Source organism: Liolophura sinensis, chromosome 7 (genome assembly GCF_032854445.1).
Source record: "Liolophura sinensis isolate JHLJ2023 chromosome 7, CUHK_Ljap_v2, whole genome shotgun sequence".
Taxonomy (NCBI): Eukaryota; Metazoa; Mollusca; class Polyplacophora; order Chitonida; family Chitonidae; genus Liolophura; species Liolophura sinensis.
In genome coordinates this window covers 48,491,086-48,508,535 of record NC_088301.1, presented here as the reverse complement: position 1 = coordinate 48,508,535, position 17,450 = coordinate 48,491,086, and the positions used below count along the sequence as shown (strand labels likewise).

The 17,450-nt window shown below is 35.5% G+C and overlaps 1 protein-coding gene across 1 annotated transcript in view; it reads left to right on the top strand.

The window, feature by feature from the left end:
• The window catches only part of LOC135470983 (sorting nexin-5-like), a 55,691-nt gene that overhangs the window by 33,596 nt on the left and 4,645 nt on the right, over window positions 1–17,450 (top strand). The window contains exon 14 of the mRNA XM_064750032.1: window positions 16,160–16,225. Within this exon, the coding sequence (XP_064606102.1) occupies window positions 16,160–16,225 (66 nt within the window). The remainder of the gene's footprint in view (window positions 1–16,159; window positions 16,226–17,450) is intronic.

Below are 17,450 nucleotides of genomic sequence, written 5' to 3'. Positions count from 1 at the left end.
TACATCTTGTCTACCATCTGAACACGTGCATGCTTATGGCTATAGGGTAATTGTTTTCATAATTATGACCATTTAGGACTTTGCATAACAGTGCTTTCCATGCATTCAGATTTTGTCCTCGCATCTCTCAATCTACTGCGGGGATTTGATGAAACTTTTACCTTATGTTTTGCCTATGAAAATAATTAATCTCTTTCAGGACTGGAACAGTGTTTTCCATATATTCATCTTTTGTTCATGCATCTCCTCACCAAAGCACGGTGCCAATTTTGATGAAATGTGCCATACATCTTGCCTATCATATCTGAACTTGTGTATGCTGAAGTTAATGGTCAATCGGCTCTCTTTAAGTACCGGTACTGAATTTATTCTGTGAACTTGGCATACAACTTCTTTATAGTCTAAACTTGTGCGTGCTCAAGTTTAATTATTGTTGGGAAATTATTTTCATAATTATTCCTTCTGTGTTCCCTTCTGATTGCTACATTTCTCCATTCAAACTGAATGAACCAGTAGTGCAGTCAGTGCTTACCATGAACAGCCCATGAAGCAATCTATATGAAACCAAAACTAAGCAACATGACGTCCTGTCCATTTATTTTTTCTAGTAGTTTTCTTTTGAGATGTTGGGAGATGGAAGGGGGTATTTTCAAACATCCAGATTCTAGTTTTCTGTTTGGGGTAGTCCTTTATTGTACAAGGTAGTTTATGTTCAGTTTTTTTCTATGATATACCCAAACTAGTGTGTTCCTGGAGGTTACAATAAAAAGGCGAATTCTTTTCTGATTGATTCTGATTGGCTGGTGTGAGAGATAGGCAAGTCCTCGCTATGCCTTGCCTAAGCTTAATTTTAGGTACGGTACATATATTCAATTGTAAGGCAGCCTGCAAGACCTAATCGAGGAAACCCTATCTTCACTGTCCGCCAATGAGAAAAATAAAGAAAATTATTTTGATTAAATCCTGATGCATTCAGGTGTATGGAAGAGAACATACAGTGATAGCTTCCGTGGACCATATGGTTAATAGTACAATCCAGGTTGGGTACTACTGAAGATTTTCCGAAACTTGTACGTGTTGGCTGAGTTGGCACTCAGCAGTGAGAGGTTAGAGCAAGATAAGATGGCCGTTGTCAGTATAATGTGACTTTAGTGGGGTATTGACTCGTACAGGCCACAAGAAGACACAATATGTGCATACATACCAAATGATTCCTTTTTGACATATGACTGAAAACTTAAGTACAATGGAAAACCCAGACATACATGCATTCAGAACATGTTCTATTAGAGTACAATTAGATGTGTAGCATGCATCAATTTGTTTACCACAACATGTACTTGTTGATGTACCTCAACATATATAACAAGCATGGCTGTGTTTTGGGCTAGTGGGTGTTGCTCTGTAGAATAGGTTTAAAGTGAATATTTGGTTAGACTTTTTGTGATTGTAACTTGAAATATGGGGATTTTTATCTGTTTGTTCCTGAGGAAGCAGATTATAACCATGAATTCATTAGCCTTAACTTAATCACAGCATGCTGATAATTTTATGTGAAGTTTATTTTTAAGGCAACCAGTGGTATATATGTCATTATTAAAGGCCAAACTATGATTTTTATGATGCATCTTGTCAATGTTTTTTCTTTTTTGTTGGCAGATCCGGTGGAATTGAAACGAAATGGAATTCATGAAATGGAATGTAGTGACACTGAGTATCAGACAGAAGGGTCAATGCCATTATTGTGCTGACAAAGATTTGAGACATCAAAGTCCTGAAATTTGTATATGGAACCTTTCAACATTTTAATGTTGCTCTGAAACAGACTTCGCAAGCAATTAGAGCAATTCAGTACAAACTGCCATTATTCCCCACAGATTTTCCCTTCAGTGATCAACAGTGTTTGTATGCAATGCATTTACTGTACCTTTGATGCTGATTGTGCCTTTCGCTGCAAAGAGATCAGTCACTGCCCCTCTGATGAGATAGCATAGGAGTGAGTTCATCAGTGGGAGAAGGATCAATAGCCTGACTTTAAATAAACTGGCAAGATTAATATCTGATGTTAAGCACTGTGCATTTCAAGCATGAGTCCAGAACTAAGCTTATGTAAAAACAGCATTAAATTCTCGTAAGTGGTGGGAAGTAAAAGAGGAAACCTCGGTTTTACTCCTACATTTATAGAAAGACAGAAATGATGCTTATCTCCTGTTCCATAGATTTGCAAATGTTCATTGCACTTACGGAACAATTCATACTCGTTAGTCCAAGGTCAATCAAAGATTTCAGTATCACTGACGAAAGGGGGCGTCAGTTATTTAAGGCAGTCATGTCTGAGGGTATGGGCACTACGCCCTCAACCAACAACGGTATTACAGAATCTACCGTTCTTGGATTACCTGTGGATACCTTGCCTATATCTTGGTAGGCGTGGGACTTGGCGGTGCTGTACTATTCGTTGTCATTTACTGTGTGCAAAGAGATACTGTAAAAGCCAGTGCTGGTGCTGGAAATGAACATTCACGACACAGAACAAAATTCAAATCTGTGCGTGAGATTTGGGAACAGGATACATTAAAGAGAAAAAAGGACTTGGAAGCAGCAGGTTATATGAATGATGCCTTTGACAACATGGAAGAGCTCAATGTGTTGTCTCTGCATAATATCCATGATAGTCCTCTCAATTCGTCTGGCGGAGCAAGTTCTTCAGACGAGACACAGTTCAAACACATGAATGGAGGTCACAAGTACAAGTCAAAAGTTAAGCAGTCGAAGTCTGCGGACAATCTGTACAAGAAAAAAAGACAAAACGGTGTCCCTGTCCGAGTGAGTGTGTCCAGTCCTGCTGCTATTTCAAAGGATGTTCCTCTTCTTCAGGTGAATGGTGAGGCATGTGGTAGTGTCGACTTTGACCAGATGCCAAGAAACAAACTTGGTAGTAGTCTAGTTCGAATTGAAGAGGAAGTCATCATAGAAGAGGAGCTTGATGTTGAGAAGGATAAATCTAAAAAGAAGTCAAAAAGCAGCAAGAAACAGCACTTGACACCAGAGCTTTCTAGTGATGGGTATGCAGCAGAAGAAGGTGCAGAGCTGGCCTTGAATAATGTGAAGCAAACTGTGCCTTCAGGTTCTGTCTTGATGTCAGAAGTTGTGGTTCATGTAGACAATGACTTTGACCTGAATACATGTAGTGATGAAATCCTGGAACAGAGTGTAAACGATATCTTGCCAAAAAGGAACTCTTTGTCTTCTGTTAAAGACAGTGCTGTGGCTGAACCTTCAAGTTCTGAATTAACTGAAAGTAGCAGTGAAATTCAGAATATGTGTGTTCATCCACAGGATGAAACCTCTCTTGCATCAGATATAAATGCAGATACTGGGCAACATTTTACAGGTACCAAAACTGTAGCTATTGAAACTGAGCCATTAGTGGACTCTACATCTCCGCTGGGCAAACTGATAATGATGGTAATACTGATTGTAGCTTTACCAACCGTGAAATGTTGGAACGACAAATCAGAAAAAGTTCTTTCAAAGAGTACAGACAGTATCAGCAATTTCGGGAGAAAATTATGGCACAGAATTTCATGATCATTCTGAGTCTATCAAGGATGATGTGAACTCAACAGGACCTTCTGCGAATGTGAAATCTCATGTGCAAAACACAAAACACTCTGATGAAATGGTGAATAATTCTGATAATGTGGAGGAACAGACTCAATCCATGTTGAAGGAGAAGATGCTACAGACTCATCTTATTAACAATAATGTGCATTACTCTTTGGACCATCCAATGGATGATGTGTACCCAAAGTCTAATGGAGTGACCTCCAATGGGGGAATAAATGGATTGAAAGTTTCAGGCAAAAATTCACAAAACTTATTTTTCCAGAAATCACCTTTTGTGAATGGCACACCAATTCTGAAGCTGACAAACTTCAGTCGTGGTTGCATGATGTGTACCTTGCCAGATCTGATTCCACAAATGAGCCCTAAATACATGTACAGGCTCTTTATGAATACTAGATGTTTTTGTGTTCATTTCTTTCAAATGTTGACATTTGCAGGTGTTTAACAAGGTGATGACATGGAATAAAACAGATTTTAGATTCGATTGATATTATTTATTGAAAATAATATTTTTAATTTACTTTTTTTTGCTTAGTTATTATGAGCTCTTATAGCTTTTCATTTTTAATATTTGCTGCTTAAAATTGTTCAATTTCATAAGATGTGATTTCAACCATTGCTTTATGTATAAGTAAGTATTATATAACTCATGGGTAATGCCTGTTTCCAAGTTAAAAATCATAAAGGTGTCGGAGCCCTTTGTGAACATTGTGAGCCCTCGAAACTTTGTAGTTTTCTAAATTTGTTTAGAAACACATGGGTAGGTTAGTTTTATACTGCATTCTACTATACACAACACATGGGTAGGTTAGTTTTATACTGCATTCTACTATACACAACAGATGGGTAGGTCAATTTTACATTGCTCTCTGCTGTACAGAAGAGATGGGTAGGTTAATTTTACATTGCTCTCTGCTGTACACAACAGATGGGTGGTTAATTTTACATTGCTCTCTGCTGTACACAACACATAGGTGGGTTAATTTTACATTGCTCTCTGCTGTACACAAGAGATGGGTGGATTAATTTTACATTGCTCTCTGCTATACACAACACATGGGTGGGTTATTTTTACATTGCTCTCTGCTGTACACAACACATGGGTGGGTTAATTTTACATTGCTCACTGCTGTACACAAGAGATGGGTGGGTTAATTTTACATTGCTCTCTGCTATACACAACAGATGGGTGGGTTATTTTTACATTGCTCTCTGCTATACACAACAGATGGGTGGGTTATTTTTACATTGCTCTCTGCTATACACAAGAGATGGGTGGGTTAATTTTACATTGCTCTCTGCTGTACACAAGAGATGGGTGGGTTAATTTTACATTGCTCTCTGCTGTACACAACAGATGGGTAGGTTAATTTTACATTGCTCTCTTCTGTACACAATAAATAGGTAGATAGCATTGAAGACTCTTGGTTAATTATAGCTATTATATGTCATTATAATGATATGTATGTATCAAACGAAATGCTTATAAAATGATGTGTCAATAAGTTGAATTGTCACACAATTTATCCAAGTACTCAATGTAGGTATATATTGATAATTTTCCATGAGCCTTCAGTTTTACCCCGCATACTAGCAACAGAAATAATGTTGATTCACTTGTTTCTAATTTGATAATTTATGGATAATATATGAAGTTTCATACTTACCCTAATTCCTCAACATTTTTGCATATGAAAGAGCAACTTTTAGTGGAATTTATGCACACTTTTAATTTGATTTGGAAGACAAAACATTGGTTAGATTGGCCAATTTCAGGGCTCACAAAAAGTGTGATTTTATCAGTCTACACAGAATATTGATTTTAAAATATGCTTGAATAAACACATTGCAAACATGCAAAAAGGTTGAAGAATTATAGTATTCACATTTATATGTAACTAAATGAATCTAAATTATATATGTATATATATATATATATATATATATGTTAGATCAAAGCACCATTGTAAATACATCCTTGTATATTTTATATCTGAAGTAAGTTATTTGTGTTCAAATGTCATGTTTGCTGTATAAATACCATCCATCGTCAATATGTGTGTTTCATTGATTGAACTATTGTTTAGTTTCTTTGAAAGGGTTAAACTTTTATGTTGTGCCCTATCTAGTATGAAATATTTAGTAGTCACCTATTTGTGATGTATGTAAAAAGATGTGCCTTTGCGTGAAAGAGTAGTAGAATTTATTTTGAATGAAGATTACAAAACCTAAGAGACATTAAAATCTGTTTTTCCTCTCTGAAAAAAGATTAGTTTTGTAAACTGGTAACAATATGTAGCATTTATATTGGGTATTTTAGGCACAGAATAAGCATTAGTAGGTCTTTGAAGCATATCATTGAGTTATATTTGACTCATAAATTAAAGGAAGAAACAATTCTTTTATTTGCCATGGGCACAAAAGAATTTTTACTGTGCCAAAAGTCCTAACTGTGTAAGTGTCTAGATTTCTTTAACAGTCATTCTGTCTGTAAGAGCTAAGATCTGCTTAGTGCGACTGTATCAAGGCCACAACAGTGAAGAATAGAATGGTTACAAATGACCTCAATTAAAAGGACATGTACTTGTAATCAGTGTAAGTTCTGCAGATTTTTGATTTAAAAATGTATATGAAATGATGCTGTACATTTTTGTGAGAATTAGGAGTACTCTTGACTTCTATAGACTAGCGTTCACATGTACTGTGTATAAAAATATATTGTGATATTCCCTGTGATACATTGTTGATTTGTTGAGATTTAGATGGTTCTTGTACACTTCCTTCATAAACGGGTATGGTGTGTTGTGAAATGTTTCATATAGCTCTTTCTAACAAACCTTGAGGTGTCACTGTCATATGTGATATCATAAAATATCATAGAAAGTTATATATTTCAAAACTGTAAAGTCTTTTTATTTAATAAATGTTTTGTGAAAATTGATCAAAATAAACTTAATGGTTAGAAAATTGTGTGTGTTAATGAAACAGATCATTTAAAATGCCATCTTTTGAGATTGCTATGCATTCTGGAATGGAAGAGTTTATTGGAAGATGAACGTGCTCTGTAGAAGAAGCAAGATGTCATACTTCTTTTGCCTATTAAACTATTTTCCTGTATGTGAATTATATCATGGGATGACATTTGCCTGCATTCAAGGCTCCATCAGAGGACCATGGTATCCGTTTCAGTGGTTATGGTGGTTTTTAACTTTGGAAATGCTGAGTTTGCAGTGGTGCCACTTACACCCTTTACTGCAGTGGTTTACATACTTCATTTCTTGCGTCCATATTCCTTGCCTTGTTGTTACTAAAAGTGTGTGAATTTTTTTACTATCGTAACTTCTTTTTTTACCTGCATTGTGAGATAGCTTAATTATGTACTAAGTGCTAGTCTAACAATATATTGATTTTGGCAGTCACATCAAATATGACAGAGGGTCTGTCTGAATTATGTCATTAGTGTACTTCTATGTCAGAACATATTATTTTACTGCATTTAATGATCAGTTTTTCCTTCTCATTTTGTTTATGAATGGTTATCAGATGCTATACATGTAGTACAAATGTCTCTTGCACACAAGAGAAAATGGCACAGAGCCCATTTGTCAGCCCAGTTTTTATGCTACCTGTGTTATTTTCATGGTAATTTAATTAGTTTTCAAGAAAACAAATTGCAAGAAATAATCTAGCTTTACTGTTTTTACCATATATAGAACATAGTTGCTACAAAGTTTTAAGGAACAAGATAGAAGTACAGGTACTTCTTAAAACCAAAGGAGGAAGTTCATATCAGTGATCCATTTATTTTAAATCTAAGTTTGATTTTTGATAACATTAAATAAATTTTTTTTACAGGTTTATGTTGCATAATGTCAGATCAAGTTCAAGGTGGAATTCAAAAGTTTGTTTATTTTTATTAGTTATTTGAAAGTTTCAAACAAGTGTTTGGGGAAAATAAAGAAAATTATTCTTAATTTTATTTTCCATCAAATTTTCTGAAATGACAACACTGAACTTACTTGCTTACTGGGATCAGCTTTAGTGAACCTACTCCCCCCCCACCCCCCACCCCCCCCCCCCAACCTTTCCCTTAACAGAATTGTTTGGACAACTACAAGTATTTCCACTTACTTCACAACTGAAGGCTAAGCTGAATTTCTTGTCAGCCTGCTGAAGGCTTAGGTGGTTTAAAGCCACTTTTATCCTCAAGAACAAGGCTTAGAAGTGCTTTTATACTTTTATATGTTTGAACATATTCAAAGTGCATATTAAGAAATGAAAACCATACCATCAAGACTTTCTTGACTTTATATGGTTGTTGGTCTCTGTGCAGTAACTGCTTCAGCTATTGGCAGTGACTGGTTTGATAAATATGTTTTGCAAATTTATTTTGGTGGGCCCTTCGGGTTTTAAAATAGGCTGTATTTGATTGTTTGTACCCTATTGTTACCCAGGAGGAACTAAAGATTTTAGCCATTGTGTGTCACTCTGTGATTGTATTCCTTGCACCTTTTTTCTAAAAACGCTCTTCATATTAAATTGAAACATCAACCTGACACATCATGTTTTGGGCTGTTATTGGCATATTTAGACTTCAGGGGTTTTCTAGACTTTTTGAAAATTTTCTTTTTCTGAATGGAAAGTTGACTTAAATCCAAATTCTAAATTGTTCTTTTTTTCCACTTTTTCTTCTTTTAGGTTTACAGTATATACAATGGTGACTTTTAAGACTGGATTATAATTCAGTATTTATATAGAATTACTCTACAGCAATACCACAAAACTGAAAAAGGTAATTTTTTTTTTTCTTCTTTAAGTCAATATGCGGTCATTATTCTAATAACATCATTTATTTATATGTACACCAGATAGAAACTGAGCCCGTTCAGCATTTTGCTCACATGCCATAATGTTTTGACCCAACTATGTTCACTTTAGATAGTACTAGTTACTGGGGCAGTATTGATTTTTTTCTGATGAACTATTAGCAGTAATTGTCAAATATTATCAGTGTGCCTTTAAACTGTCCAACAAATAAAGCCTTTATTATCATATGCCTATGTGACGTGTTGGATTCCAGAAGCTTTCATCTGTGGTGTATCAACTGGATCTAAATGTGATAATATACTATTTACATACAGAAAAACATCTGTCTTCAGATTCCCATCCAAGCACCACCCTCCACCGTCTCGGGGGTGCCTCACTAAAGTGAGCAAATGGTAATTTTCTGTGATTTTTAACAAAATTTTTAACTCTGTGTGTGCCTGTGAGAAGAGGTATTCCCTGTTTTGTCCAGGTGGTTGCAGAAAAAACAGCATCAGTATTCTGTGGCCTCTATAGTATTAAAGCTGATCCTTTATTTGCAGTTAAATTAATTTCTAGTCATTGCCATGGGAAGGTCTCAACACAACCTACGGATGGTAGTGGGTTTCCACGAGGCTCTAAGTGGTTTCTTCCGACCATAATGTTGGTTTCTTTCCTATCAATGAAATATTGTTGAGTGCGGTGTAAAACACCAATCAAATAAAAAACTAAAGCAACTAAAACCATTGCAAACCGTTCCACATATTCTATCATTCACACAATGGCAGCTGTGGTAAGCGCTATAATCCCTGTAATACATAATGCATATGAAGTAACTTGAATGACTATTTTGCCTGTAGATGTAAACTCCAGTAACAGGTCTGTCTATTACTAAGAAACATACTTGTAATTATTGGATGCATATAAATTTCCATTTGTGGAAAAATTACAAAAAGGTGAGTTGTTTTGGTTCTATGGCTTGACATAAGTATGTGTATAAAAAGATGTTGATCGAAAGATAATTCTATTGATATAAACTTAAAAATGTGTATACTACATTACTGCAGCTAGGGTAACTCTTCCGACTTGGATGGTTGACTTGGATGGAGAGACAATTAAGCAACTAATGCGTATGCATCTGTCATTTGACCTCTACATTTGTGCTTAAATTTTTTCATCTTTTTTCAAGCTTTTAAAACTTTTCATCTTTCTTTATGTTAATTATTAAAGGTGTTTTGTGATGTATGAAGTGTAACAAGCAGCTACATGTAGCTGCGCGTCACCCTTATAAGTGGTTTGGTTAAGAATGTAGTAATGAGTACGTACAAGGTCACACCATTCAGGTGTAAACAGAACAATAAATAACATGGGAGCATTTAATTCAAATAATCATTTGAACCAACAGTCTGGGAGCTAGTCCATGGTTCTGGTCATTTTGAAATGTGTAAAATAGAATGAAAATGAAAGGCAGATTCCTGGTCCACTCCAACACATACATGTACCCCAGCATCTGTGTGGTGTCACATTTGGTGTCTTTAGCATAGCATTTTACAGTCTTTTTCTTTTCACTTGTTGCCTGTATTCATCTGTCTGTAAAATCAGTCATACTCGGTTCCAGTATTGCCATTAGTCGCTGGACATGTTTGAAGTTAATATTCCTACAGGGAAAATGATAGAACACTCTTTGTAATTCATAATGTTAAAGTCCATAAGCGCGTTTTCGACGGCAAGAACCCAAAATTATTCAAAAACAACTGGCAGGCAATTAAGCAAATTGACACTGGTAATACTTACAACTGAAATTGTGCTGGTTTTTATGATACAGAGAAAAGAAAAATTTAATAGGCTTAAAAATGTAACGTAATACAGACAAAATGTGTACATGTACTGTAGTTGTAAAACAAAGCACTTTTTTTAATTTGGCGATCTGTCACTGCGTGCATCTGGTGGAACGCTCATGGCTATATATAGTAAAAAGATACATCAACATGGTAAAAACGGTTAACATAGTAGAGTTACAGCTTTGACTTCAGCTTTAAAGTATTCATATGTTCACCTGTATAGTAATCCAGTTGCATCTTAAAGTATATGACTTTATAAATCAAATTCTACGAAGTAATCGTTTTACATTTTTTTAGCTGTCTGAAAATACATAAAATAATTCACATCGTCCAAGTTATTATTGGCACTGCTGCTGTTTTGCAATAAGTGTATGGAGCAAAATAAAATGTTGGACTTTAATGATACCTAGTTACAGTTACTGATCAAAATACATGTATAGCATGTACCTGTATTAGGTTAAACATTTGAGTTGTTGATGCTATATTAATGGAAGCATTGAATAAATTGACACACATCAACACACTGAAGAGCATTTGGACAACTTGTCACTGTATATTTATGTTTTTTCACTGAAGTAGTTATTTGTATTCACAAAACAAGGTTATGACGAGGGGAAAACAGCTGGGAATGGGAAACAGTTTACAGACCCTTCCAATGCATGCACACACATTTGCTCCAATGTAGCATCAGTGAGGTTGCTATCTAATGAAAGGTTCAGGGTGACACTTTACCTTCCTGTGTCGTCACCATGCAAATGCATGTCGCATTCGTTTCCATGGAAACAAGCACAACACTTCTGCTATCTGAGTTATTGTGAAGAGTGCTGTCAATCTGATGATTTAGTGGAGCACATCATGCGTTGTGCAAGTGATAGGCTTGCTGAATCGGAAATAAACAGGTAAATATGCATGTGCATACAAAGTCAACTGATTTTACTCTCTCTTTAGTTTCATGCATTAGGGCTTAGCCAGGTTCCAGTCAACTGTTTTTGATGGATGTAATAAAAAATTAGTGCTGTTTGGATTCGCTGTTTTGAGCACATTTAACATGGGAGACTCAGGCAGCTAATGAAACAATAAATCTTACTGAAAATCTGAACAAAAGGAAAGTTGAGGAAAAAGGGCTGTTGCAATGCCTTCTTTCACATTTTTGAGTATAAACCCCTATTAAAATTTGTTTATACCTGGCACCTTCATTGTGATCTCAGTGATGCATAAGACCACATGCAAGCCAGTAGAGAAGGAAAAATATGAACATTATTTAGTAACCATCTTTTGAGATATTACCTTTCATCCTCAAAATAAAAACTTCCTCTCCGGCCCTACACGCGAAGGTTTGCCAGCAACCTGTGGATGGCCGTCGGTTTCCCCTGGGCGCTGCCAGGTTTCCACAAACTGTAATGCTGGCTGCTGTGGTATAAGTGAGTACGGCGTAAAACACGCATCAAATAAATAAACAAACAAAATAAAAACTTGGGCATAAATGAATTAAATTCCTGCTGTAGGTAGTATGGGTATCACGGATATGTGAATTAATTTTATTTAAGAAAATTTGATTTGCTGTGTTAATTTGGTCTGATTTCATTTGAATTTTAAGTACATGAATCTCTTATGTTATGTTTTTTAATATGTCAAAGTAATACATCTTCGTTTTTAAACAAACAGAAATTGAGGAAATACACACCAAGAGATATATGTAAATGTGTAGAGCATACACCATTTGTAAGATTAAGTGCATTTTGATTGAAATACATGTGTAATGTTACAGCATGAAAGCAGTCTGTCCAATAAAATAACAAAAATGTGGATTCATGGAAGTTTTTGACAAGTATGGCTCTGAATTTAATATGCTGTAAATTACAAATAAATGGTGATTAGCAGTACTGAATATTCAGTGATTGTGTTATATACATAATCATAATTTTATTGCTAAAAACATAAAAGAAAAGCATTAGCCACATTGAAGGAACCACTGGGAAAATGAACAGGCACTTAATAAGGGTTAATGTTAATATCGTTCATTTAATCCAGCTAGGAGAATGAGCTATTTTCCTATCTCTATGGTAACCAGCTGTCGAGTTGAAAGCTTGTCTACTATCACATATTTCAACCATTGTTGTATCTGATGAAAGATTGCATTATTAGTATGTCATATTTCTATAGTCTTCATGTTCGTCAATAAGTGCATGGAGGTGGCAGCTGTTAAGGGTAGGAGGGTGGGTATCTTGTACCAGAATATGTATATAATTGAATGCAGGAAATAGTTAGTGAATTCACCCAGTCAAGAGTTATTGATGATTTCACATTCTAGATGGCCGGTTAATTAGAAGAACTGTAATTGTGTGTTAAGTTGGAATGTTGAAATGATATCAGTGCCCACATTCTTTCAACTCTTGTGTAAACTAGACTCATTCTTCTGCAACATATGCATATATATTTGTCGCTATATGCTCCTGTGTCCTAAGACAGGTCATATTATAATGATATTTTAGAATAATTTTATGAACATGTATTCAATCCCGTTCTCGGACCAGGAATTTTGTTATTATGTCATTTTGAGTTTTCTTTGGGCCCTGCTCTTAGTGTCAAGAAGCAAATTACTGTACTCTCTGAAATTTGTTGTTCAGTTACCTTCCAACAATATGAAATACATGTTTATCATGTGGGAGAGTGTGTCAGTAATTTGCCAAAGGCTCAGTGGTTTATTCTGATCATTCTGGCATCTCCACCTTGAAACTGGCCTCTATTGGACAAGTGAAAAAGCCTGCAGAATTGTGTTAAAATTTTTTTTAAAAATGTCAAAGATTGTTTTGATACTTGAGATTTTTTTCACTGATAAAAAGTGAAATATTCTTTAGTGTAACATAACATATAAACAATCAGGTAGCTGAGGTGGTTTGGAGTGTCAGTGCAGTGCATTAAACCCAGGAGTCTCTCACCAGTGCGGTTTCTATCAATGATTTCATCCAGCTCACGGTGGCTTCTTCTGTGGGCTAACATGGGAAGGTCATGGCCGATGGTTGCTGGCTTTCCCCAGGCTCTGCCTGATTTTCTCCCACCATAATGCTGGCTGCTGTTGTATAAGTGAAATATATTCTTCTTGAATACATCGTAAAATACCAATCAAATAAATAACTAAAAGAATTGTTTAGATTTTATTCAATTCTGCATTGCTAAGTGATTTAAACGGGATTGCCTGAGTTAATTTTGTTTAGCCTTCCCTGATGTGGGCACAGCTTTACTGTGGATTTGTACTGGACACATTTTTGTACAGAAATGTGTTTTTTGTCATACAATGTTACAGTTTGTGTTGACCTGTGTGGCAAGTGGTTTTTGCACATATTCTGCTGTTGAATCGTTTTTCTGTTGAATTTATATTTACCTGTTAGTGCACAGGTATGTATTTAAAACTTAAAAAAAATATCTGCATTTTATTCTGGGCTTGCCATTTTCTCATGTCGTAATTCTTTATTTACTATTTCCAGACATGATAATTGGCTGGATTTATGAAATCTGTTGGGTTTATTGATGACCCATGTGTCCATGTTTATAACTGATGTTACCAAGTTTTAGCACGTACAGTACATATTTGCCAGTGGTAGATGTACAACTACCTGTCTATATATACAGAAAGCTGCCCATCTCCAGCTAGGTATAGGTAACAGTATAAGCACATATAACAAAAAGTACAAAAAGAATGCGTTAATGCTTAATTCATTGGACCCTTTAAGCTTTACTAAAAAGAAAGCATTGTACTGTTTGCATGCCAGTAAAAGAATCCCCTGTACAGTTACTGCTTGATGGAGCAGTGTTACTGTGTCTTTGTCAAGTATATTACCTAATATTTGGGAAACACACCATGTTCATTACTAAACAATCTCTCCATCACTATCCCCCCCTTAAAAAAAACCCACAAGACAACAAAAAAGATACATTGTACATGTATGATTGTACATTGTAGTAGAAGGTTACTGATATGTTGAAATTGATGATATACATGTAGGCAATTATTGAGAGTCAGGAAAATATTGGAGATCTTCGATTAAATTCATGATTAAATTAGGTAGAACATACCCATTTGACACAGTTTGCCCAAGGTGTTTGTTTTATCTTGCTAGAAGTTTCCTTTGAGGTTTAGACCTGCTACAAAAAATGCAGAAAAAAAATATTGTTTTCTAGAAACCAGAACATCACCAAGGTATAAAATTTCAAAATCATGAGTTGCAAGCAGATGAGAGGTTGTTCTTTCAGCTCACATCTTTGATACATACCATGAACCTCCGTGGCTCAGATGGTTATGGCAGTGGTTAACTGCAGCTGTTAGACCCTCAACCAATGAGGTTATGTGTTTGAATGCAACTGTTGCTGTTTCGGCTGTGTCTTCAAGCCAGTAAGTTTGTCATGTATATGGACCTATAGAAGGCTTTAATCTTTCTTGACTGCCATCATGTAAGTGAAACATTCTCCAATCAAATATACATGAACAGTCAAATATGATATCTGTCTTGAATGTAGTCTTCATACAGTCGTGCACAATACAAGTTTAACTTATGGCATTTTTAATTTCAAAATTCACCATTAGAGATCTCCAGAGGTCCCATAGCAAGTGACAAAAATATACTTTTAACGATATCTATATGTATTTGATGTAATCGCCGACAATGTTGTGATAGTAACTCTTTAAGCATCACTATTATGTTGTGGATGTATTGTGTTGTCTGCCATTTGCTTTCAGGTTATATCTAACTTTTGATTGCATTTTCGTAGAAGTCTTGAAATATTATATGACATATATATAATTGTTATGATCTATAATTAAGTTTAGAGGGTATCTGGTGGCTTTAGGTTATATGTCAAGGTTAATCCTAGATTTATTACATATGTACATGTTCATCCCCTGTCTTTGTAGCTAACGTCCATAATGAAATCTTTCATGAGGAAAGCATAATTTATAGGTGCATGCTTCTCAGTGTTACATGCATACTTCACGTATGTCACATGCATACTAATTAGCATGCTAGCATGGCACAATGATTCAGAGGCCTCTCACAGATGCAGTCACTGTGCGGTCTGAATACATTTGTCCTGTCTTCCTCTCTGGTCTTGCATGTATGTGGGAAGATCAGACAGCTGCCTATGGGTCGTCAAGGGTTTCCTTGCATATTGTTAAGTGAAATATTATTGAGTGTGGCATGTAAGGTGTAAAACAACGGTCAGAAAAGTAAATAGAAAAACATTTTTGTACTTATTTTGGAAGTATATAACTGCACCAAAGTAAAAGCCTGTCGAAAACAAGTCTAATCATTTTAAAATTGATGTAGTCATCTTTGTGATAAAACCAGACTGTTGGTTTAGTTTATATCAATTTAATTACCAAATGCATGGCTCAGTCTCTTTGTTATACTCCCGCCTCCTCCCCCCCAACTTCCACCCTTTTAACACAGTTCGACAGGTGGTGTGGAGTGAGTGGGTATTTATTTACTGGCATTACCATGTCTGTCGGTCTGCCTATTTGTCTGGTGAAATGGTGAAATATGAAGCTGTCAGTAGACTTCTGGTGTAAGTGTACTTCAATCTGTAGGTGAACGAGGCTTGGTATTTCCTTCTAATACATGTATCTGTGTGGGAAATCAAATAAGACCTCATCTAGCCTGCCACAGTGAATTTATATTGGTGAAGGCTATAGTACATGTTCATACTGTCCATAATGTACCCAGACTTTTCGATCTCTTGCATACATGGCTATTTTGTATTTAAAAGTGAAAGGTACATTTGTTGCCATAGATGCAGGTGTCATATGTTGTCTGATACAGGTACCATTTGTTCTAGAAAATGAACGATTTGTTCTTTTACATGTACCATTTGTTCCCTTTGTATGTTTTCAGGCTGAAGAAGCTCAAGAAGCTGCACAGAAGGCTTATAACAGTTGTACAGATATGGCCAGGCGAGAGGTAAGACCTTTGGATTCCTCTAGTTCTTGCTTCCTCTCCAGCTCTACATGGAAAGGTCTGTCAGCAATCTGCGAATGGTCGTGGGTTTCCTCCCACCATAATTCTGGCCGCTGTGGTATAAGTGAAATATTCTTGTTCGGCATAAAACACCAGTCACATAAAAAAATAAATAAATGCACTGGGGACAGTTTGTGTGACAAAGAGATTGGAAGATTAAAAATTATAAGCTGGCATCACCTTTTCTCTAGGTTATCAACATCTAAGTTTCTAATAGACTGATTGCATAGTGATGTCAGCAATGCATTATGGGATTGTCTGCCTTGAGGAAAGAGTTACAGATTGCAAATTTACAAGATGCCATAAGGCCTGGTATTGTGCAGTCAGGAAGACACAAAGCAGGTCTAAAGTGCAACAGAAATGGGGTATTACAAAAAAGCGTTTCGAAAAAACAGTTTTCACTCCATGGTCTATGGCGTTACAACAATAAGTATTCGATCATTGAAATACTACACTGGAAATCATGTCTCCATTCACAGTAACTTGTGTTAAGAACAGTGGAGAACCTGAAGGTGCCTAGTAGAAAATGTTACATTGAAATTTTGCTGTCTTATTGTCTGTGGAAAGCAGCTACAGCCTCAAACATTGAGGGAGAAGTAAACAAAAAAATGATAATCAAATTAAAGATTGTCAAAACTTATTTGCAGTCATTGATATTTTTTCAGATTTTTTTTTTTTTTTTTGGAAATGATAAAAGGGTGTTTGAAAATATTTTTGTATGGGGGCAATTTGGGAGCGTTTATATTTTTGGTATTGTTGTTCCATGATAATGTTCTAAATAAGGGTGTGGTGCATGTCTAATAAATGTATTTGATAAGTATGTTATTCATATCTGAAAATATGCATTTACTCTGAATTGTGATAATTATGAATATAGTAAAAATACAAATATGATCAAAATCCTGGTTGAACATATTTGCTAGCTGAAAAACACCAAATTCTTGTGCAAATATGTATTTATTAAACATGTGTAACGTCATCATCATAGTCAGTCAAAAACTATACATTCCAAAAGGTGGTCGCAGATACCCACCGTACAACAATTATTTGCAGGTGTCTTTTCTTATTAAAGAAAAACCAAAAAAAAAAATAATGCAGACCACATTTACAACTAACTTTTTGCAGCCTTTAACCTGAACATTAAGTAATTTTATGTTTTTTCCACCTT